The sequence below is a fragment of the Salmo trutta genome, chromosome 21 (assembly GCF_901001165.1).
Source record: "Salmo trutta chromosome 21, fSalTru1.1, whole genome shotgun sequence".
NCBI classification, from domain to species: domain Eukaryota; kingdom Metazoa; phylum Chordata; class Actinopteri; order Salmoniformes; family Salmonidae; genus Salmo; species Salmo trutta.
Window position 1 is genome coordinate 46,326,936 of NC_042977.1, and position 27,917 is coordinate 46,354,852.

The 27,917-nt window shown below is 43.4% G+C and overlaps 1 protein-coding gene across 6 annotated transcripts; it reads left to right on the forward strand.

The window, feature by feature from the left end:
• Window positions 1-1,130: 1,130 nt before the first annotated feature.
• Window positions 1,131-21,935, forward strand: xirp1 (xin actin binding repeat containing 1). Of its 6 annotated transcripts, XM_029705938.1 has the most exons (9): window positions 1,131-1,566; window positions 3,547-3,773; window positions 4,102-4,165; window positions 4,351-4,731; window positions 4,848-4,929; window positions 13,083-13,234; window positions 13,563-13,604; window positions 14,145-18,680; window positions 19,180-19,489. In XM_029705938.1, exons 2-9 carry the CDS (start codon window positions 3,637-3,639, stop codon window positions 19,180-19,182), a joined length of 5,397 nt encoding a protein of 1,798 aa, XP_029561798.1. In that variant the 5' UTR covers window positions 1,131-1,566; window positions 3,547-3,636; the 3' UTR covers window positions 19,183-19,489. The 6 variants fall into 6 exon arrangements, with proteins under 6 accessions (XP_029561798.1, XP_029561793.1, XP_029561795.1 ...); XM_029705933.1 differs by having other exon boundaries at window positions 1,137-1,566; window positions 14,145-21,935; XM_029705935.1 differs by having other exon boundaries at window positions 1,137-1,566; window positions 4,102-4,156; window positions 14,145-21,935.
• The last annotated feature ends 5,982 nt before the right edge of the window (window positions 21,936-27,917 follow it).

Genomic DNA, 27,917 nt, shown 5'->3' on the forward strand with positions numbered 1-27,917 from the left:
ATTGAGCAAACACTTATTTACAGATCAGCGAATTAAACTGCTTTTCGTTTATCACATTGGTTCCCATAACATCAACACAACATGCCTTAACATAAGAAACAGAAATAACTGTAGCTGTAATGGATATCTGTATTGACCCTGGGTGGCCGGCATTATTACATAATCGATAATGATGACTATCTAACAACACAGGCCATATTAATCACTTACTAAAGCGACAGCAGGGTTTATAAAGGGGATTTCTGCTATGGTGAAAAAGTCCGTATGATAAACTATGTGGAGAGAGAGATACATGTTGCTGTTTGAATAGCACCCTATTCCCTATATGGTGCGTTAACTTTGACCAGAATCATATGGGTCATGGTCTATATAGGGAATAGGGTGCTATTTGGGACACATATGTGGTATGAGGTAATGTAACATCAAGGCTGTGCTAGGCATTCTAGCTGGCTAGATCAGAGGGAAGGGGTTGGACCAGCTGCACTGGTTCACATGGAGAGAGAGAGAGAGAGAGAGAGAGAGAAAGAGAGAGAGAGAGAGAGGAGAGAGAGGGGAGGGGGAGAGGGGAGGGGAGAGAGAGAGGGGAGGGGGGAAGAGAGGGAGAGAAAGAGCGAGGGGGAAGAGGGAGAGGGAGGGGTAGAGAGAGAGGAAGAGGGAGGAAGAGGGAGAGAGAGAGAGAGGGGGAAGAGGGGAAGAGGGAGAGGGAGAGAGAGAGGGGAGAGGGAGGAAAGAGAAGGAGAGAGAGGGGAGAGGGAGGAAAGAGAGGGAGAGAGAGGGGAGAGGGAGGAAAGAGAAGGAGAGAGAGGGGAGAGGGAGGAAAGAGAGGGAGAGAGAGGGGAGAGGGAGGAAAGAGAGGGAGAGAGAGGGGAGAGGGAGGAAAGAGAGGGAGAGAGAGGGGAGAGGGAGGAAAGAGAAGGAGAGAGAGGGGAGAGGGAGGAAAGAGAGGGAGAGAGAGGGGAGAGGGAGGAAAGAGAGGGAGAGAGAGGGGAGAGGGAGGAAAGAGAAGGAGAGAGAGGGGAGAGGGAGGAAAGAGAAGGAGAGAGAGGGGAGAGGGAGGAAAGAGAGGGAGAGAGAGGGGAGGGGGGAAAGAGAGGGAGAGAGAGGGAAGGGGGGAAAGAGACTGGGTTCAAACTCAGGTATCCTGCATGGCACAAGGCTATTATCCCATTGAGCTAAAATCTAGGCATTAGGCTCAGTGAGCAAACGCAAGTCTTCATGTCTCAGTCAAGATTACTGATCAAAATTTTACAGAACCACCTCCATTACTCCTGCAAAGCCTTAACCTTTACTGCACAGCATAAGGCACGGTTAAGCATGGACCGATTGAAACAAGACTATGCACTTTGTTTTATGGCACCAATTATGACGTAATCAGAGAGGATTCATTATGAGTTCCATTGAGGAGCTGTATCTGTCCCACGATTCCGGAAGACTGGAATCGCAGGGTGTAAAATAAGGGACTTTGGCCAAAGGGAATTGCTGTGTCTTGTGAGTGACGGATGCTTCTAAAACAGCACTGGACTGAATAGCACAGACGGGAATAGCACAGAAGACATCCCCACTCAGGTAAGGATATTAATGAATATATCTCTGTATAACGAACGGTTAATTGTTAATGCTGGTCCCGTATCGCTCAGTTGGTAGAGCATGGGGTTGTGGGTTCGATTCCTACAGGTGACCAGTATGAAAATGTATGCACTCACTACTGTAAGTTGCTCCGGATAAGAGCATCTGCTCAACGACTGAAATGTAAATGATACCTTCATGTTTATCTGATTTCGGTAAGATCTTACTAACTCAGATTGAGTCACAGACAGTCTTGCTAAGTGTAGGGATGGAGTATGTGTTAACTTTTGCTACTTTCATTTGGCAACTCTTAAAAACAATATGCAAACTTTGGATTGCATAGCAAAGGACTTCACAAATTGTATACATAGAAGATGATGTACCAGAATATAAACGGTATACCTGTAACCCTTTAGTATGTTTGTATGGGTGTTCCAGTGGTAAACAGGTGTAGTCAGTGGTAAACAGGTCTAGTCAGTGGTAAACAGGTGTAGTCAGTGGTAAACAGGTGTAGTCAGTAGTAAACAGGTGTAGTCAGTAGTAAACAGGTGTAGTCAGTGGTAAACAGGTGCAGTCAGTGGTAAACAGGTGCAGTCCGTGGTGGTAGCCTGTAACTGTTCAGTCAAAGCACTGAGGACCATTAAACATTAACAGGATCATATGCCAGACAGTGTGTGACAGGCTGTGAAATCACACACTTAGGTTAACAGTCCCTCTACTTTTAGATGATGTACCAGGATATTAACAGTATACCTGTAACCCTTTAGTATGTGGTGTATGGGTGTTCCAGTAGTAAACAGGTGTAGTCAGTGGTAAACAGGTGTAGTCAGTGGTAAGCAGGTGAAGTTAACGGTAAACAGGTGTTCCAGTAGTAAACAGGTGTAGTCAGTAGTAAACAGGTGTAGTTAATGGTAAACAGGTGAAGTCAGCGGTAAACAGGTGTTCCAGTGGTAAACAGGTGTAGTCAGCGGTAAACAGGTGTTCCAGTGGTATACAGGTGTAGTCAGCGGTAAACAGGTGTTCCAGTGGTATACAGGTGTAGTTAGTGGTAAACAGGTGTTCCAGTGGTAAACAGGTGTAGTCAGGGGTAAACAGGTGTTCCAGTGGTATACAGGTGTAGTTAGTGGTAAACAGGTGTAGTCAGTGGTAAACAGGTGTAGTCAGTGGTAAACAGGTGTTCCAGTGGTAAACAGGTGTAGTCAGTGGTATACAGGTGTTCCAGTGGTAAACAGGTGTAGTCAGCAGTAAACAGGTGTAGTCAGTGGTAAACAGGTGTCCCAGTGGTAAACAGGTGTTCCAGTGGTAAACAGGTGTAGTCAGCGGTAAACAGGTGTTCCAGTGGTATACAGGTGTAGTTAGTGGTAAACAGGTGTAGTCAGTGGTAAACAGGTGTAGTCAGTGGTAAACAGGTGTTCCAGTGGTAAACAGGTGTAGTCAGCAGTAAACAGGTGTAGTCAGCAGTAAACAGGTGTAGTCAGCAGTAAACAGGTGTTCCAGTGGTAAACGGGTGTAGTCAGTAGTAAACAGGTGTAGTCAGTGGTAAACAGGTGTAGTCAGTGGGTAAACAGGTGCAGTCAGTGTGTAAACAAGTGTAGTCAGTAGTAAACAGGTGTAGTCAGTGGGTAAACAGGTGTAGTCAGTGGTAAACAGGTGTAGTCAGTGGGTAAACAGGTGTAGTCAGTGGTGGTAGCCTGTAACTGTTCTGTCAAAGCACTGAGGACCATTAAACATTAACAGGATCAGATGACAGACAGTGTGAGAGGCTGTGGAATCATACCCCCTAGTATAACAGTACCTTCTCCCTCTACTTTTAGTAGAACTATGGGCCTACTGTCAGCTTTAATATATTTCTGGTCAAGAAATTCTCTTCAAATACACTTTCATTTTAGTAATTTAGCCCGAGGAGGAGCCAATAACTTTTCTTGTGTGTTTGTTTGTTTGTTATAATGTAACTCACAGATATTCATGTGTTTATGCCAGTGGAAACATTCAAATAAAGAACTCCGTCTTTGATGTCACCTGACTTTACTGCCAGTCCAATCAGATGCGGAGGTTGCCTAAGGTATCGCCATGGAGACGATGAACACCCTGAGGAAGAGCCAATCACTGAGGAGCCTGTCTGGATCTTGGGTTCAGGAGAGGTCATGGGAAACATCAAAGTCCTCTCTCTGGGATAACAAGAAGTCTGTCTCTCAGCTCGTACAACAGTAAGTTTAAAGTTTTACTCATGAACAACAACATACTCACACTGACAAATCTAATAAGTTCATATATTATATGTTGTAACACAGGTGCATATGTAATAACATATACTTTGAACCAAGTTGATGGAACAGAGATGGCTTGGTGAACTATGTTAGCCTGAGCTCTGAACACCAAACTTTAGCTCAGTGAGCTAACGTGGTCTTGAGTCATGCAAGTTACCTGGATTCAATACTGTTGGTGTTTTGAGGCCAGACCACTTGACCTGAGTAGGAAAAACTCATGACCTTAAATATATTTTAGGCTTTATTAACTCTGTTTCTTTATCCCCAGGTACCAGAGCTGTGTGGAACTAAGCACTTCTGAAACCAATGAAGAAAAGCTAAAGGTTTGTAATGTGAGTTGAGATTTTCAAAGAAACTTTAGAAAGAAGCTTTTAATATAAAATAATAATAATAAAATAATATGTTTTTAATGGTGAGCGATGGTTGTTGCCTTTTCCTTTTCAATAAATCAACTTTAGATAAAGTTTTCTTGGATTTGATTACTTACTGATCAATGGTATAACCACCTCTCTCCCAGGCGTCCCTGTCATTCAGTTCCTCCAGAGAAGAGATGTCAGTAGGCCTTGTTTCTCCTTGGAGGAGGTTAGAGAGCCGGGGGGACCAGGTGGACCGTCTGGGTACTGACTCTGGTTCTTTCCTGCTGTCTCGGAGTCGCTCCATGGACCATCTTCCCCAGCGGGACCGAGCTCCGGAGGGGACCAGCGCCCTGCGAGCCCTGTTCGAGTCCAAGGCCACCCTGCAAGAGGACTTCTACAGTTCCCCCAGGCTGAATGTTGCCTCTCCAGCCAGCAGAGTGGTGGCAGGGATTCAGTCTAGTGAGAAGGAGAAAGATCACCCTCTGGGGGCTAGGAGGGGTTACAGCACTGAAGGGACTCATGGGAGGAAGGACAACACTCAGGTGTGTGATTAGTGTAAATTCAACCATTTGTTTCATAATCTACTGTCTCTTGAAAAAATGTATCTGAATAAAGTAAATTCCCCTTTTCTTAGTGTCAATGTTAATGTTTTTTCCAGTGTGCTGTTCAGAGCGAGAGGAGGAAGACCATTAGCGGTGTTCCAGAGTCCTCCGTCAGGGGTTCCAGAATTACAACACCGGGTGAGTAGTAGGACCAAATTACACACACGCGCACACGCACACACACACGCACACACACACACACGCACATGCACACGCACACACACACACACACACACACACACACACACACACACACACACACACACACACACACACACACAGACACACACACACACACATTTTGCCATGAGGCTGAGAGAATAATGTGTAGTTTTAATAGCTAATCTAATGCTATTCTACACATTTTGCCATGGGGCAGAGAGAATAATGTGTAGTTTTAATTGCTAATCTAATGCTATTCTACACATTTTGCCATGGGGCAGAGAGAATAATGTGTAGTTTTAATAGCTAATCTAATGCTATTCTACACATTTTGCCATGGGGCAGAGAGAATAATGTGTAGTTTTAATTGCTAATCTAATGCTATTCTACACATTTTGCCATGAGGCTGAGAGAAAGATTTTCAGTTTTAAAGCTAATTTCCTGTAATAATAAAATCATGGCTTTATGACACCGTCTATTTTTGAGAGGATTGAGTCCCCCGAAGCTTGTGGGGGGGGGGGGGGGGGACACACGTCAGTGAGACACACACACACACATTACTACAGTCAGTGTGCAATATACTGGCAATGACAGAGGGGTAAGTATTAAAGACGCTAATACATTACTGCAGTCACTGGGTTATTATAACAGTCAGCATGACATGCAATTGGCTACGTATGACGGAGGAGGAACCCCGCCAAAATTAGGTCATCTCCTTCCAACGGGGGAACTGTTCACTGCCTAGGTGCCATGTGACTGAAGGACTATTAAAAACACCTTGGAATCAAACCCTTGTCCCCCCCCTGATGATTCCCGCTATATATGCAACACTGACGTCAATATTGGTGTTTGTGTAAGTTAACGATCCAGAGGTCCCGTTTTACGGCACATATAATTGTATATCTCATAAAGAGTGAATGATACTGACAGAATGTCCATTGGTCTGGGGGTGGAGGGCATCCAAAGTCACTGACAACCACACACAATCACAACCACACACACCCCCCCCCCACACACACACCTCCTACACACGCACTTTCACATCTCCCACACCACACACACACACACACACACACACACACACACACACACACACACACACACACACACACACACACACACACACACACACTCCTCCCACACACACACCTCCCACACACTTACACACACACACTTTCACATCTCCCATACACACACACACACACACCTCCCACACACTTACACACACACTTTCACACACACACACACACACACACACACACACACACACACACACACACACACACACACACACACACACACACACATACACACACACACACACACACACACACACACACCTCCCACACACACACACACACACACACACCTCCCACACACTTACACACACACACTTTCACATCTCACACACACACACACACCTCCCACACACTTACACACACACACACTTTCACACACACACACACACACACACACACACACACACACACACACACACACACACACACACACACACACACACACATACACACACACACACACACCTCCCACACACACACACCCCCTCATACACTAGTCATCTAGTGAGTGAAGCAGTCTTAAGTTGCCACCGAGTCAGAATGCCAGGGCCACAGCATGGTGGCCCTGTTATAAATATCTCTCTGGAATCCCGACGTGTCACAGCCTCAGCATGCCTCCAGAAAACAGAAACCCCATTAGGTAAACAACAGCCCCATGGTTCCAAGACCCACACCAGGGTTCAAACACTATTCGCAATCGTTCAAAGACTTTGAGAGGTTTACTTTAACCTGCTTGGAGTGCCAGATAGGCAGGGGTTTGCAGTTCTGGGACTATTCTATTGGTTGATTAAGCCAGGCTAACTCAATCAAGAACACATAAGGTATTTGAAAAGATTTCAAATAGTGTTTGAACCAAGGTGTGCCTGGGCCCTGGAAGCTCTACGAAGCTATATACAGAGTAAGATGTGGATGTGTGGACACATAACTATGTAGCTCCGCACACATGCTCAAAACAGGGGGTGTCGCAGTGCTTGCTGGTATGACCATGACACAGCCGGTAGGGTCACGAACCTCCGTAGAGGTGACATATTTCCAGGATATCGTCGATGACTCTGTGACCTGGTGATGTGTCTGGGATCACCCTGTGACAGAGAATCTGACAGAAATGTGATTGACAGAAAGATCCTCAGAGATCCTAAAACCTAAAAATCTAGGAATGAGTCAATCCTCTGTTAGTCACTGAGAGACTGGACTAGGGCACCCCCTCCGCACACTGTCACCCCTCATCCTCACCCCTCCTCTCCCCCTCCTCCCATTGCCATAGCTAACCCACACCCTCCTCCCATCGCCATAGAGATACCGTCACCCCCTCCTCACTCCCTCCTCCCATTCTCATCGCTAACACCCCCCCCATCCCATTCCCATAGCTACCCCCATAATAATCAGGCACTGCATGGAGAAGGATTGCTATCAGGTGCTCAGTGGGCGCTGGGCAAGACAATACAGAAACAAAACTGTTAACTGCTGTGCTACTACTGTGCAACTGCTATTTTGGTCAAGTGGTACACTGATAATGTAGACTGAAATACAATTAGCTCTCAGGGGCTGATAATGTAGACTGAAATACAATTAGCTCTCAGGTGCTGATAATGTAGACTGAAATACGATTAGCTCTCAGGGGCTGATAATGTAGACTGAAATACGATTAGCTCTCAGGGGCTGATAATGTAGACTGAAATACGATTAGCTCTCAGGGGCTGATAATGTAGACTGAAATACAATTAGCTCTCAGGGGCTGATAATGTAGACTGAAATACGATTAGCTCTCAGGGGCTGATAATGTAGACTGAAATACGATTAGCTCTCAGGGGCTGATAATGTAGACTGAAATACGATTAGCTCTCAGGGGCTGATAATGTAGACTGAAATACGATTAGCTCGCAGGTGCTTTATTGCTGTATTTGCTCATAAAAACTAAAAGAGGAGATTATGAAGAGTAGAGAATCTGAGGTGATTCATATGCTTGAGGAATGGAGATATCTTTATCAGAGAAAGTATTGTCTAAGTATTGGTGTCCTAACATGATCCTGACATTTTGTAGGGGTGATGTTATGTTGCCCAAGATCACTTGGGACCCCACATCTACTTTGTTTTCTTTTGTCTCCAGTATAGGGGCTGATTAGGAGGGTAGTTATGTGAATGGGATGGGATGGGAGTGTTAGCTATGGCAATGGGAGGAGGGGGTGAGGAGGGGTGAGGATGGGGATGACAGTGTGAGGAAGGGGTGCCCTAGTCCAGTCTCTCAGTGACTAACAGAGAGAATTGACTCAGTCCTAAATAATAATAGTGACTGTCCAACCCACTGCCCCAACACACCGCCACCCACGCTCCCAAAATAGACCCAACGTTCCCAGCGGGGGCAGCAGTCCTGATAAAAATCAGCTGTCACTAGAGCCCCAGGACTAGAGACTAAAGAGAGGTACAGTGACACACAGTGCCACGACAGGCAGACAGAGAGCCACAGAGAGAGAGAGAGAGAGAGAGAGAGGGGAACAGACAAAGTCTAAAAGACTAACACTACAGAAAAACACAGACTATCCTAGAGCCATCACAGGAACTGTATCAGCCGACAACCAACGGTTTGATCTGTATTCAGAGAGTCAACCACAGTAGGAGAATAACAACTACACTGGCTGTACTGTTTGTAAGTATTATGGATTCAGTTACAGAGGTGTTTATTTTAGATTAAACATGTTTATTCTAAATGAATGGTGCTGTAGATAAAAAAAAATTGTTCCAGTCGACGAGGAGACTTTGTAGTACCATGTCAATAAGACAAAAGCTGGTGTTTGAGCTTGATAAAAGATGACAGTGAGTAAAATGAGGATTGGGATTTGGGGATATGGAGATATGGGCATATGGGAATGTTTGGATATGGGGATATGGGGACATGGGAATATTTTGATATGTGGATATAGAGATATGTGGATATGGGAATATTTTGATATGGGAATATTTTGATTTGTGGACATGGGAATATTTTGATATGTGGATATGGAGATATGTGGATATGGGAATATTTTGATATGTGGATATGGATAATATGTGGATATGGGAATATTTTGATATGGGAATATGGGAATATTTGGATATGTGGATATGGGAATATATTGATATGGGCATATGGAACTATGTGGATATGGAGATATGTGGATATGGGAATATGTGGATATATGGATATGGGGACATGGGGATTTTTGGCTAAGGAAATAACTAATCAGTAATGCTTTGAGTTTAGCTTGAAGAGATTTACTGTCATCAAAAATATGAATAATTTAGCCTAACATACATTGCCTGTCCATTTAATGTTGTCTGCATCAAAGTTAAGTCTGCAGAGTTTAGTGTAATTAATTATTCTAAATATCTTTTATTTAATAGCAAATATTAATATAAAAAAGGAAAAAAAGTGACAACTTAATCTTAACTGATGGGTCGTAGTCACGTTTGATGGATCAAATCCTGCCCCTTGACCACCCTGTCTTTGTCACACACTGATATCTTAAGTGTGTGTGTGTGTGTGTGTGTGTGTGTGTGTGTGTGTGTGTGTGTGTGTGCGTGCGCACGTGTGCGTGTCTGCACACACTTGGGAGTCATATTAAGAAGGCTATATGCAGCCAGCCACCCAAGGTCATGGAACCAAGTGTCTTAGAGTTTTTCCCATGGGCCATTTTTGCAATTTCTTAAGTGAGTGGCTATCGTCTCTCAGACCCTAATCCTTAGACATGACAAGAATGGAGGATCAGAGGTCATGATTGACCAATTACAGACCTCTCTGGAAACCTAAACGCATTGGGATAGAGTTGAATCAGCACAGTAAGAGCAATAGTAATAACATCATAATGTATTTTATTAAAATCCCCCCCCTGTTTTAATTTGGATGACAGTTGGTATCGATTCCATTTAAAAATCAGCACATTTTTAAGGACTGGTGGCATTCTTTTTGGAATTTTCCTAGACAACCATTTTGTAAACCGGTAGTAGTTTTATGACCTGTCTGTGAATCTATAGCTACAATCGAAAGCAGCTGAGCTGGTTGGTTGGGAACAAATAACTACTGCATTTAGCCATCATTTGGACAGCTGTCAGTAGTGCAAAATCCCCACATTTCTGATCTGCTAATAGCTTCTCTCTCCATTCCTGTGCAGATTGAGAAGGGGATAGCTAGACTGGAAGAGCCAGGCCCCTTGGAGGTGTCTGACTGTGTGAAATAACTCAACGATGTGCTGGCTTGGCTAAATGTGCGCTTTGCCAGACAGCTAGCGAGCGAACATATTAAAGAATACTTCAGTTGAGATTCATAGAATTGTCCATAGTTGGATTTTTAAGTTTCCTCCTCTGAACAGCGGTAAAAGTCAGCTCTGCTCTTTGAAAAGGGAAATCCTCAGGAAACACTCGTTGATTACATGAATGGTTGTCACTAGTTACCACAGCCACAAAATCAAAATGGGTTATGTCGTAAAAATTCATGAAAACTACAATTTAAGGTTAGGGTTAGCCATAAGGTTAAAAGTGTGGTTAAGGTTAGGTTCAAAATCAGATTTTAAGAAGAGAAATTGCAGAAATAGGTGGGGGTTTGTGACTTAGTGGCTGTGGTAACTAGTGACGACAGAAATACCGTTTCTGTTTCCCCCCAATTACCTCTCATCTTCAACTTAACTTATTAATAACACTTGATCAATAAACATCAAAAGCACGTTAATTGTTACCATATTCCCAAGAAGTGTTCAATTTAAATTGTGAGTTATCAATTAGCATGGGTCAAACGCCAATAGTGGCCAACACCTTTATCAATAGCTGATCAATAAGCATCAATAGCATTAATATTGTGTTCCCAGTAAGTGTTCAGCTTGACCCAGGCACTTCTCTGGGGTTATGACCTCAGTCACAGCTCGTATGACAGTATGTTGTCTCATTCCATCTGCTCACCCAGCTATGAAAATGCTCTAAGTCCCGACTCGTGAGTGGCGCCAGTTAGCTGACACATCCTTTTGTCCGGCAAGAGCTTACTGCGTGAAAACGGACAGAGGTATGTTCGAATCTGGACATTAGTTACAGATGATGGGTCTATCCAGCAGGGCCCAGGCTACTGCTGACCCCTTAAAAGCAGGCCTGCAGGGGCTTAGCCTCTGTTGTTTGGACTGACAGAACAGTGTGAAAATACTCAGAGGCTATGGGCTCTGGCCTATACACACTGGGGCTCGTGGTGTTCAGTGGTTGAGGCTGCTATTGTTTCAATGTTTATTTCGAATTGGGATGATGTTTTGTATTAGATGCTAGTGTAGATATTTGCCTCAATATATGTTAAGTGTGCCTCTAATGAATAGGGGCATCTTGTGGCACACAACGCTGCTGACATAGATGCAGGCTAGTAGCTGTGAAAAACTACTCAACCCTTTGTGTTTCAATGGGGAAAACTTGGCTGCCCAGATAGAATTGCGAGCATTCTAACGTTCTAGTATTGTGCCACAGTCACACAGCGACAGCCAGAGGGATTCCATTCAGGCATTCTTCTGACCTGTTGTGTTTTGGTCAGGTATGGATGTCTGTAATGGAGGTGAGTCGCACCAACAATGCGCTTAAAACAAATCAGGGGTCGCTCCAACTGAGCTAGCAGCTGTTGTTGTTCTTGTTGTTGTTTTTTCTTTCTTCGTCCAAGTCGTGATGGTCAGCCAATGGGATGGTGTTTGTTGAGTGTCTAAGGCAACTGGTGGCAGGTTGTAGCTGTGTGTGAGGTAGGACGTTTGGTTTGTCATCCAGAACAACCAGAACATCCATCAAGTTTTTGCTAATGTATAGGTCCTTTTTCTGGTGCTGGTTAGGTCTAGCCATTCATTAAACAGAAATTACTAATATTTCATGTTAAAGGCATGTTTTCTAAGTGTATATTTTCCATTATTTTAGCAACAATATTTGTTTTTTTTCCTGTAACAACTGATGATGCAACAACACTTGATAATGAAGTTATTACATTATTGCAAGTTACATTATTTATTTTGTTCTAAAGGTCGATTATTTTGCAGAGTCAGTCCTAATGGCATATAAAGGCTCATGTCTAAGAGGGAATGGTTCCTACAGTGTAACAATAGAAAACAGATAGGATACCCACACATACCAACACCACCCAGCTATATATACACTCCATTATCAGCCAACCTCAGCATAGCCAACAACGGAGACACAGTTTATTAATGCTGTGCGGTGCATACCATACCATGGGGCACAGAAATATCACTGTCCTTATGTGGGTCACTGCACTTTTACACTGACTGTTACCGTACTGTATGTAAATCAACAAAAAGTGTCTACAATATTAAATTATATATTAAATATTAAAGTACCTAGTACCTTACTGTGATTGTTTTCAATAAAAAAAATTGTAAAAAAAACCCCAAAATAGCTTCTTAGCAAAGAGAAATTTCTCTAGCGAACATTTTGCTTGGACTAGCTGGGAGTGGCCTGAGTGAGAAGGAGAAAAATGAAAACTAGGGGTTTGGAACTCTCTTTCTTATTGGTCTAAAACTCCATCCTACCAAAACAGGCTGAAATTTCAGGCAGTCTTTTCAAACCACTCTTACACTAATAGGGAATTATAATAATTTTCACATTATTATTCCAACCTCAAAGTGTCGAAATATATATAAAACAAAGGACAATCACGTTTTTGACTGCACTGGACCTTACATTTCATTCCTTTCTATCATGTGCCAATTTTACAATTTTGTGTCTTTTAATAATTTAAAGTTATTCTTAAGCAATAAGGCCCGAGGTGGTGTGGTATATGGCCTATATACCACGGCTAAGGGCTGTTCTTAGGCACCACACAACGTGGCGTATACGGTCTGATATACCATGGCTGTCAGCCAATCAGTATTCAGGGATCGAACCACCCAGTTTATAATAGACTACAAACACCTATTGTATGTTACTGGAGCTGTAGCTACGGTATAGGCTAGGATACAAGCTGAGACCCAGATGACATTGATCAACATTATCAGAAGCTTTCATGAAATCAATTCCTAATCAATCAATCTATCTATGTCTGTGTTGTAGATGACAAGAGGCGTCTCCAGCTGAGTTATAGAGACACCCCGTCAAGACAAGGTCGAGACAGAGAGAGGACCTCCAGCTCAGTGAGAGACAGATCAGCTCTATACCTGTCAAGAGTAGCAGCTGCCGAATCCCCGGGAAGCTCCACACACACGGTGAGTGCCTGGCATTCCTCCCATTCCTCCACACACCACAAAGACGGACATAGGGACGGACACACACACACACGCACAAAATTATACACACACACACACACACACACACACACACACACACACACACACACACACACACACACACACACACACACACACACACACACACACACACACACACACACACTCACTGGGATCAAATGCCAGGCAGACCGGGGAATAGCCATCATTCTCAGGATTCAAAATGAGTTGCATTACTTTTCAAGGATACATTTGAAACTAAACGATTATCCATCTATCTATAAATTGCTTTGTTTTCATTCAACAGAAATACAGCTGTTCCTCAGGAAAGAAGACTACAGGCAGCAAGGTATAATATGTTAATCTAACACAATGTGTGAGTGCTGTGAAATTAATATAAAAAACCATCCAACTCAGAGCTGATGGGCAATGGGTTTTGCATAACAATGGTGATGATGGTGGTCACATTAACAATCATTATTATTACCCAAACTCGGTCAAATACATACGGTAAATACTTTTAATATACTTACATCTGTACACATTTTAACATGGCAGTTATCCTACTTGGTAAATGTATATATTGATTTGAAAAGCAAACAAGGCAATAACAGAAACTGAAAGAAAGACCTTGCGTCAAACACTACTCAGTGACTTTAAGACAGGCATTAGTGCTGCTCTACTAACTGGTGTGAAGTTTGGCTAACCTTAGCTTGAGTGAAGATGGTTTGCTGTGAAAGACATCGAACAAGCACAGAGAAAGGTAAAGTATGGCTTCAATTGCTACAGGCATTGCTACCTAACATTCTCTCGTACCTAACTAATACTTCTCTCTAACCGACTGAATACTGACAATAACACAAAGAACCTTTTCTCTTTTCATTCCAAGATGGCCGAGATAGCCCCAAAAAACACAGTTTCAGAAGCATGTCAGAAGGAAGATGACCTGCCGCTGCCTCCACCTCCCACTATCCCACCCAGACCTCAGAACTATGAAGAGTCCCCATCCGCAGGTGGCCCCAACCAAGCCTTCATCCCCGTGCCCCCACCAAAGGAAACCTTCTCGACATTCTACCAACAGCGACAGAAGAATGAGCTGAAAAGACTCTTCAAACACATTCACCCAGACCTGAGGGAAAACATCAACGATGTAGTCGACGATGAGCTGGTTGCGGCGATGCAATCCGGAGGTGCCCAGACTGCAGCTGATGCGGGGTACCAGGGCGAGGTCCAGTCCATGAGGTGGATCTTTGAGAACTGGACCCTGGACAACATCGGGGACCACCCCCACATGACCAAGAAGCTTCTGGAAGATGAGACTCTTCAAGGCGGTGATGTCAGAGGAACATCCTCCATGTTCGAGCACTGCATGGTGGATGGAACCCAACAGATTGTCCAAAGGCAGAGTTCAGTCCGAGGGGATGTCCGGACATCGACGTGGCTGTTTGAGACCCAGCCCATGGATACACTCAACAAACTCAAGCCAGAGGAGGGCGAGCTGGTCGAGGCTGTTCTCAAGGAACCGATCCAGATCGGAGACGTGAGAGGAGCTCGGCTGCTCTTCGAATCCAAGCCACTGGACGCCTTAGGCCGTTGTAGCTCTGTTGAGGACCAAAGTTTCCTCAAGCTGAAGTCAGAGCTCCAGGAGCAGAAAGGAGATGTGAGGAAGACAGTGAAGCTCTTCCAGGCCGATCCTTGCTGCGCCCTCAGAGACGCAAGCGGCAACATCCACAAGATCAAGTCCATCTGCAGAGAGGAGATATGTAGCAGCGACATTAGTACGGCACGCTGGCTCTTCGAAACTAAGCCTCTGGACATCATCAACAAGGGGACATCCGGGATGCAGATCATCCGGGGGATATCGCTGGAGGAAGGACAGAAAGGAGGGGTGGACAGGAAGAGGTGGATGTTTGAGACTCAGCCATTCAACACCATCCGGGAGGAGGGCATAGAAGACCGGTTTCAGGGGACAGTGGTCGAAGTTGTGCCTGACGCTGATGTTGGGAACAAACTAAAGATGTTTGAAACCCAGCCCTTGGCAGCACTGAAAGGAGACTCCACAGAAGTAGCTCTGGAGAAGGAGGAGATACTTGGAGGAGATGTCAAATCCTCTCTCTGGCTCTTCGAAACACAACCCATGGAAACATTGAAGGAACGCTATGAAGTCGGGCATTTGAAGAAAGTGATCCTCTCTACTGATGAACAAGGAGAAGTCAAAGGCAAAAAGCACATGTTTGAGAACTACAACATTAGAAAAGAGACCTTAGTCGGAGCAGAAATCCCAAGTAAAGATCATGAGATTGAGAAGGGTGACGTTAAATCATACAAGCATCTCTTCGAAACAATTCCCCTTTGCAATATCACCCAATCTCAGGAGGAAGTGCTGAACGGAAATACAGAAAACGACATCACGGCAGGAGATGTGAAAAGAAACAGAACGCTCTTCGAGACAACACCATTATATGCGATCAAAGACTGCTCTGGGAATTTCCACGAGGTCACAACTGTCAACAGAGAGGAGTCCATCAAAGGAAATGTCCAAAATTACAAGTGGATGTTCGAGACCAAGCCCATTGACCAGTTTGAGGAGGGAAAGAAGAATGTTGAGGTTATCAAAGGAATCACTAGGCAGGAGGATAGGTCAGGAGATGTCAAGATGGCCAAGTGGCTCTTTGAGACACAGACCATTGATGGCATCCATTCCAAGTTCAACCAGTCAGAGCAGCAGCAGAATTCAACAGAGCAACAGAAGGAGACTAGGAAAGGTGATGTCAAGACCTGCAAGTGGCTGTTCGAGACTCAGCCTATGGACATTTTGTATGACAAATCAGAAAAGATCCCAGATAAAGAAGAAGAGATTGAGAATACCAATGTGAAGTCTGTCACTTGGCTTTTTGAATCACAGGCTCTGGATAGCATTAAAGACAGTGAGGAGCAAAGTTTTAAATTATGCAGTACCATTCAGAATGCTGTCAAGGCTGAGGTTGGTGTGAAAACAGTGAAGCACCTTTTCGAGACAGAGACTTTAGATAGGATAAGGAAGGACACAGACACAGAGCAAGATGTCAGATATGTCAGCGAGTTGCATGTCCAGTCTGGTGATGTCTCTAGGGTCAAGGAGATCTTTGAGTCCAAGTCCTTAGATGAAATAGGTTCAGAGTCTATAAAAGTGTGTGATGAAGACGAAAGCATTCAGAAAGGATCCGTGCGTAAATGCACCTGGCTTTTTGAGAACCGTCCCATCAACACGATAAACGACAAGGAGGAAAATGGCCCAGACATGCATTGTGTCAACGACATCGAGGTTGGTGACGTACATAACAAGAAGTTCATCTTCGAAACGTTCTCTCTGGACAAGATCCATGATAAAGATCAGTTTATGGAACACAAGTCGGAATCCGTGGAAAAGCCAGTGAGCAATGTCGATGTCAAGTCCAGCACCATGCTATTTGAGTCCCAGCCACTGTACGCCATTAGAGACAAGGAAGGCCAGTTCCACGAGGTTACCACAGTCCAGAAGGAGGAAGTGATGAGTGGCGATGTGAGAGGAGCTCGGTGGATGTTCGAGACGAAGCCTCTCGATGCCATCAAGGCGGAAAAGGAGATCTACGTGATTCGAGCTGTCACCCAGGAAGATGTAAAAAAGGGTGATGTCAAATCAGCCAGGTGGAAGTTCGAGACCCAGCCTCTGGACTCCCTAACAGCTAAGGAGGAAGACGAGGAAGCCACTGTCAAGGTTGTGGAAGACTTCGGAAACCGAAATGTGAAGCTCAACAAACAGCTCTTCGAGTCTGACCAGTCAGCCAGTAAGAAGTATGTGAGGATGGTTAGTGTGACAGATGTTCAGCAAGGCGATGTCAGGACGTCCACCTGGCTCTTTGAGAACCAGCCCATCGACAGGCTAAAGGGAGAGCCAGAGGAGCAGGGCCCTGTCCAGACGGTCCACAGAGAAGACAACCAGAAAGGAGAGGTGAAACGCTGCACGTGGCTGTTTGAATCCCAGACGCTGGACAAGATCAAGGATGCTGAATCCAATATAAATGCAGCACAGGTCGTTGAGGAGGAGATCCCAAAAGCAGATGTGAAGAGCACAACCTGGCTGTTCGAGACCACACCCTTAGACAAAATTGTCACAGTTGAAAGTGTGATTGACACGCTGTCTCGTCTACATCAGCTTGAATTCATCCACTCAAGTGGAATCTTAATAGAGGCAAAAGAGATCACAAACGTCAACATGGTGAAATACCAATTTATTAAAACCGAGGGAGCACAGATTCAGAAGGAGGAGATAGTTGAAGGGAACATCAGAAACATCATGCTACAGTTATTGTCCAGATCGACTCTGAAGCCCCAGATCACTCTTCTAAAAGAGGTAGAACAGGGTAAAGTTCAGACAACAGTATTGGAAGTCCCAGTCAATCAGCCAGCATCAACAAACCAAGACAAAGATCAAAGTATACAGAAACTCATCGAAAACTTGCTTGTTCAAGATAAGCTGATGAAGAAGGGGATCGTCATGCAGGAATCTGAGGGAGGACATGCAGAGATGACTGTTTACTCCCTTCTCTGTCAAACCAAAATGGATAGTCAAGACATTACAAGGGGAGATGTGAAGTCAACTATAGGCAACCTGTTAGCTACTGCTAACAATCAGAGGACAACCGTTTCATGTAGACTAGATGAAAATGAAAAGGGAAATGTCGACTTATACAGGAGTTGCATCGAGAAAGGAGATCTCCAAAAACTGAAGAGTCTTCAAATACAGCAATCAGAATTGGATGAACTTGACCTCATGGCAAAGGAACAGATTGAGATTGTGCAAGGCGATGTGAAGGAGGCGAAGAAAAATCTTCAGAAACAGAAGGATCAAGTGGAACGTACCATTTCAGACGTCTTACCAGGGGATGTGAAGAATGCCAAAAGAGTCTTTTCTACAGAGGGCTCCATTGACCTTAGTGTTGAAAACTGCATTTCTAAAGAAGAGATCATCCGTGGTGATATCTCCTCAGCTAAGCAGCAACTTGCTTTAAAACAGACTCTCTCTATGGAAAAGGAGGAAATCGTGGCCGGTGACATCAAAGCTACTCTGCAGTCTTTAGAAAGAGCAAAGCAACAGAGTATGCACTTGGAGCGTGATGTCATAACCCCGGGAACTATCTATGACATGGATCTAGCAACACAGGGGCCGGAATCAGAGGGAAACCAGACACAGAAAGAGGAAATTGTATCGGGAGATGTGAAGGCAGCGAAGCAGTCCCTTGAGCTGGCAAAGAACCAGAGTCTATGTGTGGAGCGTGACATCCTCGTGCCAGGCAAAATATACAATGTCAACATCTCATCTCAAGAACAGAGCTCCACGACAGTGAGGCAGTCTGCGTCTTCGTCAACCTCCAGAAGCCAGCGGATCACGACGACTTTCCGAAAGGTCAGTGACGCAGAGAGAGATCAGGAGACAATTGAGGCTTGCCAACAGGGCTACGTGTCAAGGAGTTCAGATGTAATACATGTTAGCGCAGCGGATTCACAGCCAGCAGTCTCCGGCAGCATACAAGCACAAACCCACCCTTATGTAAACTCAGAGTTTGATGATGTTGAGAGGACAGGGACAGAAGAGGCAGAAGCAGAAGTGGTGAGAGGAGATATAAAAGCTGCTATTAGGTCTCTGCACAGTGCTGCGACAGAGCAGAGACCGCTGGTAGACAAACAGGAAATTGTAAGAGGTAATATGCAGATGGCGCTGCAATATCTTGAAAAGTCTAGTATAAATGTGTCCAAAGGAGACTATAAAGCTGCCATGCTATACAGGAACTCAGGTAAAGCTTATGCAGGGAGCAGAAAGGAAAGGGATGCAGAGACTGTGAAAAAGCAGTGTGTTGTAGTATCTATGCCTCCATCTGACACTGAATTATCTCCTTCGGTTTCAGTAACTCTTGGTGAACCGCCAGCCATCGCAGCACAGACTTCAGCAACTGTCACTTTTACAAATCTTGATGAAAACCCTAAAACACCCTCCACTGAAGCCCTAAGGCCACCTCCACTTCCTCCCAAAGCAAATGAAAAAACACAATACCAGAAGCCGGCTCTACCACCAAAACCACAGCGCTCAAAACAAACACCCAGCGACGCAACAGAGAATACCACCCCTTCTCCAAAAACACCTAGCCCGATTAAAGGTAACCAGCAAAGCCCAGTCATTCCCCCAAAAATGAAACCAGGGAACCCATCTCCTCCTCCTCTGCCTCAGAAACCTTCATCAAATAGACAACAAACCACAAAGGACTCACAACCCGAACTGGCCTCCAATGAAACAGGCAATAGGGAAGCAAATCAATACTCACCTCAGGCCAGTGCTACCAATAACATCCCAGCCGAGTACAAAAAGTCAGTTCAGCTTAAGCAAAAGAGGGAACAGAAAAACATTGGAACAACATTGGCAGTTGATCATCGTTTGGCCATGTCAAATGGCACTGAAAATGAGATGGACAGAAACATAATACAGAAAATCAATGCAGCAAAAGAGATCCGAATGTGCATGCAGAGCTACACAGAAGATGGTAATGCACAACAGGAAATAAACACAGACTTTCAGGTCGCAATCCAAAACTTCAGGGGGAAGGAGAAGAATGCTGTGGACACAGCCCCTGTGCTGCCAAATAAGATCAAAATAATTCGGGAAAAGGTCAGTCAAGAAAAACAGGTCACCAAAACCACCAACATGCAACAGGAGATAAACCCCTCTACTGTGCAGCAGGGGAGAACAGATATCCACAATCAGGGCTGCAATACAGATCTCCAAGAACCCTACTCCCCAACTACGACAGATATACTTTCAGTGAGCCAACATAACAGTGACAAGCTGCCAGGAGGAGCATCCATAACAGTGATGAGCTGCCAGGAGGAGCATCACCAGAGACCTGAGGACAAAGTAGTTCTGAGAAAGAAGAAAGAAAAGAAAGAGACCGAGGACCAGCGACGTCAGAGGCTGTCTGTTCACAAAGATGACATTATGAGAGGGAACGTGAAGGCAGCGATGGAAATATTCGAGAATCTGAGGAAACGAGAGGAACTCAAGACTATCCTGTCTCAAGTTCAAGAGATAGAAGGAGAGACCAGGGAAGTGGATGTCAGTTCATTAAAGAGCTTATTCGAGAATGTACCTGCTTGGATAGTCACGCCTTGTAAACATACAAAGCAAAGTCACACAAAAGGGGAAAAGAAAGTTGAAATAGAGTTAGTGAGCAATGATATTGAAAGTGGATCTTCGGTAGAGACTGTATTCGGAGACCTAGAAAAGGCAAGCAAAGATATAATGCATTTGAAAGAGCAGACGTTAGCAAAACTTATTGACATAGAGGAGGCGATCAGAAAGGCTTTGTATTCTGTATCCAATTTAAAATCTGAGGCTGATATCGCAGGTTTATCAGGACTCTTTAACGAATCCTTGCAGACCAAGCAAAGCCTTCAACCCACCAACAACATAAGAAAAATCAGTATCGCATCCACCAAGGCCACTAAGGCCAAAACAGAACAAGCATGGGAGACATCTGAGGGGAAAACGACAGGTGTATCAGGATCGTCAAAAATATCAGAGTCAGCCTCACTCTCTCCGATACTTGACAAGCCCCAAATCAAACAATGCTCTACCTCCCCATCCTCTCCATTATTCATCTCCATTCACTCTGCTGCCAGGAAGCCTGCAGAACAGCCAAAGTCAGCACAGCCACAGTTCTCATCATTCAAGCCTAAACCAGAGCGGTGTCCTTCCCCAAGCGCCCATGGAGCCAATGGTGACCTGGGTCAACGATCTGCCTCTGATTCCCCAAACCACTTCTACAGTCCTGCTAGTCCAAGACGAAAGGTCAGCATACTGGAGGTGCAAACTGTCCCTGAGACGGTTCCTGCCGGAATCATTGGCACAAAGACTGTCAGTGAGAAATACGAGGAGATGGACTGCTTTGGCAACACATTTGTCTCGTCAAAGACTTCGACGTTTGTCACGAAGCACTCTGAGAAGTTTGGAGTAGTCACCAGTCCAACCAGGTATGAAGTCGTGACATCCCCCATCATGCAAAGGTCCGGTCATCCCTTTTCAGAAAATGCTCAGTCCAACGCCAAAGAGGGTGGTACGGTTTTTGTAACATTTGGTCAACCAAAACCTGGAAAACTTTGAAATGACACTTATAATGTTGCATGGTTTGCAAAAATAATTTCCTTGATGTATTATTATTGTAACCCACATGTATCCAGTATGACCCATTTAGCTAATTATGTCATATAAATATTTCTTCTTAGCTGCAGATGATGTTATCATAATTATTAAAAGATTTGTAATAGACAGTATTGGTGTTAAATTGTGTCTCATGGACTTTTTGAACTGTAACCATAGTCAAATTTTTTGTCCTTTTATCAAATAATTGCAATATGTTTGATATATTTTCTGTTGTGTAAATTATCAATAAATATTGTATTAAATAATTATATTTACATTTGACATTTACATTTTAGTCATTTAGTAGACGCTCTCATGTTCAGAGCGACTTTTTTGCTCTAAGTGTGGATATTTCTCATACTTTCTTCTGTCCAGATATTTTTTAATGGAACATTGTTTGCACCATTTTGGGAACGATCGCCAACACCATCACAACATTGCCGAAGTCAATTAAAAACAGCATAACTCTGATTACATGCTCATAGTCCACTTTCAGTTCAGCAAATTATGAACACCTACAGTATCTATGCATTTAGTGAAATAACTGTGTAAATATATGGTATAACAGTACAATCATCATCACATTGTTGCTATCGTCATAGTTTCAGTCGCCTGAGAAGGAGATATGCTCCGCCTGCCTGACCCCTGTCTACCCCATGGAGAAAATGGTGGCCAATAAACTGGTGCTTCACAACAACTGCTTCTGCTGCAAACATTGTAAAAAGAAGCTCAGGTGAGATATTTCCTGTGATACCGGTATATCCAATGCAAATCAATCAATCAATCAATCAATCAATCAATCAATCAATCAACATATATAGAATTGACCATTACATGAGATATGCAACCACCCATGATCTTTAGTGTGTGAATTCTCAAAATCTATTTCTAATTGAAGTCATTCAAAAGCATTTTAAAATGAATGAGAAACTAAATCAAGCAAACAAAATAAAATTCATTAATTTCTAACAGGCCTACAACATGACTATATATGTTTGACTTCATTGCAGCATTCGAAACTATTCATCTCTTTATGGAGAGTTCTACTGCATTTCCCACTACGACCAGCTTTTTAAAAGGAAGGGAAATTATGATGAGGGGTTTGGGCACAAACAACACAAAGATCGCTGGCTTCCAAAGCCCCAAGAACCTGAACCAGATAACAAGAATGACAAGAAGATCCCCAAAGGCTCTACAAGGTCTAAAGGCCCTAAAGCTAACATGACAGTTGGTGATTTTGTTGATGGTTTAGCAGGGCCCTCTGCAGATGTCAGTCAGGGAAAGTCAGTCAGGGAACCTATTAGTAACAGTAGTCCTGATAGCAGGAACAAGCTGAAGCATAGTTGGCCACCAGAGAAGAAATGGACAGGGGTTAGTCGTCCAAGTGCACAGCAGGTTAACACTCCGAGACCAAACGTGCCAGTTACTGACACACCAACTCAGGAAAGGTCATTGATTAATCATCGATCAGAAAACCTAGCAGGGAAAAATACACCAAAGAGAAATCAGGTTGAAGTAAGGAAAGAGGTGCTTTCAGAACAGGACAAGATACAACCTATTGCTACAGCTTCAGGAAGGAGGGAAATATCAAAAACAGATGTGATTGACTCACCTGAGGCACCTCGTACAGAGAAGACCAGACCATGGAGTGTTTCATCCAAAAGAGCCCTCTTTCAACAGGAAACAGTGGCCACGGTGAAAACCGTTGTCTCTTCATCTCGTACAGTGCCAGGAAGCTCGGTCACCACCATAAAACATAAAACAGAGCAGGTTAAGTCAACGCCATCAGCAGTAAAGAAATACAATTCGATTTCTGATGAGAAGACTGATTCTGTGGGCAAAACTAAAAAGTCTGTTCGGTTTTCACCAAGCCTTGATGATGATCTTGACAAAGAGGACAGTCCATCTGCCTCTGAGTTGAATTCAGATAGAGAAAATGAGAATCAAAATGATCACCCAGGTTATGCTTCTGATGAGGAGATAGATTACAATATCACAATGAAGCAAGATCATTTGTCAGTTGAGGCAGAGGAAATAGAAGTACAAAGTGAGGCGATTTATAATCCATATCAATATAATTCCCATGAAAATATTACAGATCCCTATGAATACAATTCCCATGAGAAAATGGAAGGACTCAATGGTGAACATGTTGACAGTCCTCAAGTATCTGTTGCAGAGCATACAGGTATTGGTGTCAGCCAGGAGGACACACAGTTCGAGGTTCCAGTGGCTGTCAACACAAACAGCGAGAGTCTAAATGGACTATTACTGACCTCTGATATTGTTGATGAACCACATGTTGTCCAAGTAAACGAGCATTCAACTCCTGAGGCAAAAACAGTGAATCTCCCAGAACCTGCAGGGAAGATGGACATTGGAGCAGAACAATTGGAACAATCTGATTCCGTGGATCAAAAGGTCAGGGAAAGCGAGCCGAACCTTGAGGAGAAGAATCGTACAAATAATGTAAATCAACTTGACGGCAGGGATGAAGTACAACAGCAGGAGACGACGGTTGACCAGTCGAAGGGTGTAGGGAGATCCAACTCTTCGAAGAGCTCTGTTAACAAACAGAATGAGAAGACACCTATGAAAAAGGGAGGATCCTGGTCTAATCGAAAAAGTCCTTTGTCCAAACTTTTCACGTCAGGTGGAAATGAAAAGACCAACAAGGCTGAAACTACGGATAAGAAGAAACCTGACGCCAAACCCAGGAGCATCTTGGGAAAACTGTTCCAATCATCACCAGATAAAGGACAGGACTTGAAGAAAACCCAAGAGACCAAAGCAGACACAGAAGTTGAAAGGAGAGAAACAGTCAATGTTCAGACAGAAGATAAACATGTTGAAGGTATGAAGAATGAGGTATTTGATACAGAAAAAGGAACACCTTCGGAACAACCAGAGGGTGTAAGTAATGTCATTGAAAACTCCCTTTCTGAAGACCTCAATCCATTTAACAGTGTTCTAATTGAAAGTAATACCACGGACACCCTCCCATCACTTGAGTCTACGGTTCCTTTGACTGTCCCTGATTTCACAGGTGACATTCTATCTCCTGTAGAGCCTAATCTGCTTGCCTCTGGATACATCAGCTCTGTGATGGATGCTGAGGATATGAATCCATTCAGTGATCCCGAGCCAACGTCACAGGGAAGCGAAGTTGAAAGCCTGTCAATTTTTGACACTGTTATGCCTGTCTCCAGTGATCTCAATTCTAGTTCCACGGTTATGAACGAAAGTAATACCACGGACACCCTCCCATCACTTGAGTCTACGGTTCCTTTGACTGTCCCTGATTTCACAGGTGACATTCTATCTCCTGTAGAGCCTAATCTGCTTGCCTCTGGATACATCAGCTCTGTGATGGATGCTGAGGATATGAATCCATTCAGTGACCCCGAGCCAACGTCACAGGGAAACGAAGTTGAAAGCCTGTCAATTTTCGACTCTGTGATGCCTGTCTCCAGTGATCTCAATTCTAGTTCCACGGTTATGAACGAAAGTAATACCACGGACACCCTCCCATCACTTGAGTCTACGGTTCCTTTGACTGTCCCTGATTTCACAGGTGACATTCTATCTCCTGTAGAGCCTAATCTGCTTGCCTCTGGATACATCAGCTCTGTGATGGATGCTGAGGATATGAATCCATTCAGTGACCCCGAGCCAACGTCACAGGGAAACGAAGTTGAAAGCCTGTCAATTTTCGACTCTGTGATGCCTGTCTCCAGTGATCTCAATTCTAGTTCTACTGTTGTGAACGATCCCGAGATGACAGTTGCTGATAAAATATTAGAGACCTCAACAGATCAGACTTTAACTTCTAAGAGTGGTGACGACGTATCCTGTCCAGCTCCTGGACCACTTTGGGACACAATTGACGACCCTTTTGGAAATGGTGTAAATTCTAGACCAGCTGTCCCACTGTCCACTCAGACAAACCCAGACGCATCTCTCAACCTCATGAATCAAACGTTTGGCGAAGTGGGGGTAGAAGAAAATCATCTCAGCGAAGGAGGGCTTTTTAATCTGGGTGGAGAGGTTTCTCAAGAATCTCCCAATCCCTTTGATCCACCACAACCTCAAGAGGAGATATTCATCAAGGTCTCAGGAGACACATCATCATCATCAACAGTATCTCTGAGCCATGATTCTCTCTCTTCCAGTGCTCCTGCTGCCGATTCCTTCAGCATATTAGGGTCACAAATGAAATCTACAGAGAATCAAGATATATTCGGGATTGGTAACGAGTTTATAGTCCCTGACCAAGCAAGGCAGGGTGAAACCAATACCACTGAACAAGATCACACTGAGATGCAGAGCCAAAATCTATTTGACTTGAGTATATCCACACCAATAGAGGCAGTGTCGAACGATGTTGATTTTGACATATTCGGCACAGAGTGTAGTATTAGTATCCCTGCTCAATCACCTGCTTCCATTGTGTTCGGCCAAGATGGAACAGACCCCTTTGCGGATCCTTACACATTTTCTGATGACATCTTTGGGATGAGTAATAATTCAGTCAGTGGAGACACTGTGACAGAGAAGCCCAGTCAAACCAATTCCAACTCTAGCACCTTCGAAGATTTCCTAGGGTTAGAGACTCCAGAAATTGCCATCACCCCTGTTGCTCCTGCACAAAGCCAGAGTTTATTTACTGATGATAACTTCTCTTCGGAGCCTGTAATGCAGCCATCTTCTGCACCAAGCAATCCCGATATGTTCATGGATGGATTTCTGGATCCTATCGGTGGAAACACTGCAACATCGACAGTGACAGCAACGTCTGCTTCTGACAATAGCTGGATGGATGACTTTTTAGGATAATTAAACACAAAAAACTACGTTTTAAGTCAGAAGTAGGCATTGGTCTGAAGCCGAAAAAGAAAGGAAATTCACATGAGTATCGCCAGGCCTACTTCACCTATGCACTACTGAGGTTTTACTACTACAGTAGCTATGTTGGTCTATTGTATTTCAAACAATGTGTATGCAGGTTGTTTATGATGCAAAGCTTCTCAAACAGCCTAATTCACACTCAGAGGTGCTCCCACAATGTGATTTGTACTGCATGTAACCTCCACTAGTTAGCCACTAGATAGTATGCCTTGATCTGAGAGTAATGCTATATACAGTGAGGTCCTAACTTATTGACACCCTTGATAAAGAGGAGCAATAATGACAGTGTAAATAAATAATTAAAATACCTAAATACCGCTATATCGTATGCTCCAAAAATATATTTTATACTAATACAATTGCTCAGCAAAAGAAGGTATGGGTCAAAATTATTGACACCCCTAAAGATTCTTAGAAATAAAGTGGTCAAAAGTTTAGTATTTGGTCCCATATTCTTAGCATGCAATGATTACATCAAGCTTGTGACTCTACAAACTTGTTGGATGCATTTGAGAATGTATGTGAGAAAGTTACAGAGGGTCAAAGATCATACCCTCAAGATGCCACACCCTCACCATTACCAATAACAGGGGAGGTTAGCATGTCTTAGGGGTTATGATCTTTGATCCTCTGTAACTTTCTCACTCATCATTATTCACGATTCATTCAGTATAATCCGTAATCATGGTAGCGTCCATATTATTGTAGAAGTGTTTAGAAACATATTCTATTCTTATTTACAATAAATGTGACTTTAAAATGACAATACAATACATTAATTTACCATTAATTTATATTGGGCACATAATAATCTGAAAAACAACCAAAACAAACTGCAAATGCATCCAACAATGTATAACATGAACGTGAAAACACTTTCATTAAATATAAAATCATTTTCTTGCGTAGTTACGATTTAGTAGCTTGAAAAAGCATTGATCTAGTGATGCATAAGTATATACTGTCTTAATACTGAGTCTTAATCTAAACTGCATTTTAGAATGTGATCGAAAACTATTCTGTTTCTTGTGTTGTCATTAATAACATTGAATTATGATAAATGTGTAATAAAATACTGTTTCTAACAGATTTCCCATAAAATGCATCATATTGCACTTCATAATGCAAATTATATCCTAATTTGACATGATGTAATGAACAGAATGCCACAGTTTTCTGTCCAATCATCTTTAATGATTGTGCATACGGTATAGCCCATCTTCTTTTCAGATTATTTATAGTGAATTCATCTTCATTACAGTCTGTTTGAAGGGATGACAGCATTTAAAAAAAAATCTAATTGTCTTTATTGACTTTATGTTGTATATATTACAACCTGCTTCATATTATTTACTGCAATGCAGTCTTGCAGTTTGTCCAAAAGTACAAAGTCAAAAATATTTGAATGAATCTGAAGTGCATGAACCTTTAAATTGATATTGTAAATGTTGCATTTGTTCTTGAGATGTTTCTAATTGAATGTTCCTCAATGATTGAGATTTTTTTGTATAGTTCCTTAAAACATTTAAACAATCAAAAATATAA

Bases quoted from the DNA above. Each gene is read 5' to 3' on its own strand.
- xirp1 (XM_029705933.1), top strand. From the start codon at position 3,637: ATGGAGACGATGAACACCCTGAGGAAGAGCCAATCACTGAGGAGCCTG. The intron at 3,774-4,101 runs GTAAGTTTAAAG...CTTTATCCCCAG, and splicing joins GTCTCTCAGCTCGTACAACA to GTACCAGAGCTGTGTGGAAC. The intron at 4,166-4,350 runs GTGAGTTGAGAT...CCTCTCTCCCAG, and splicing joins AAAAGCTAAAGGTTTGTAAT to GCGTCCCTGTCATTCAGTTC.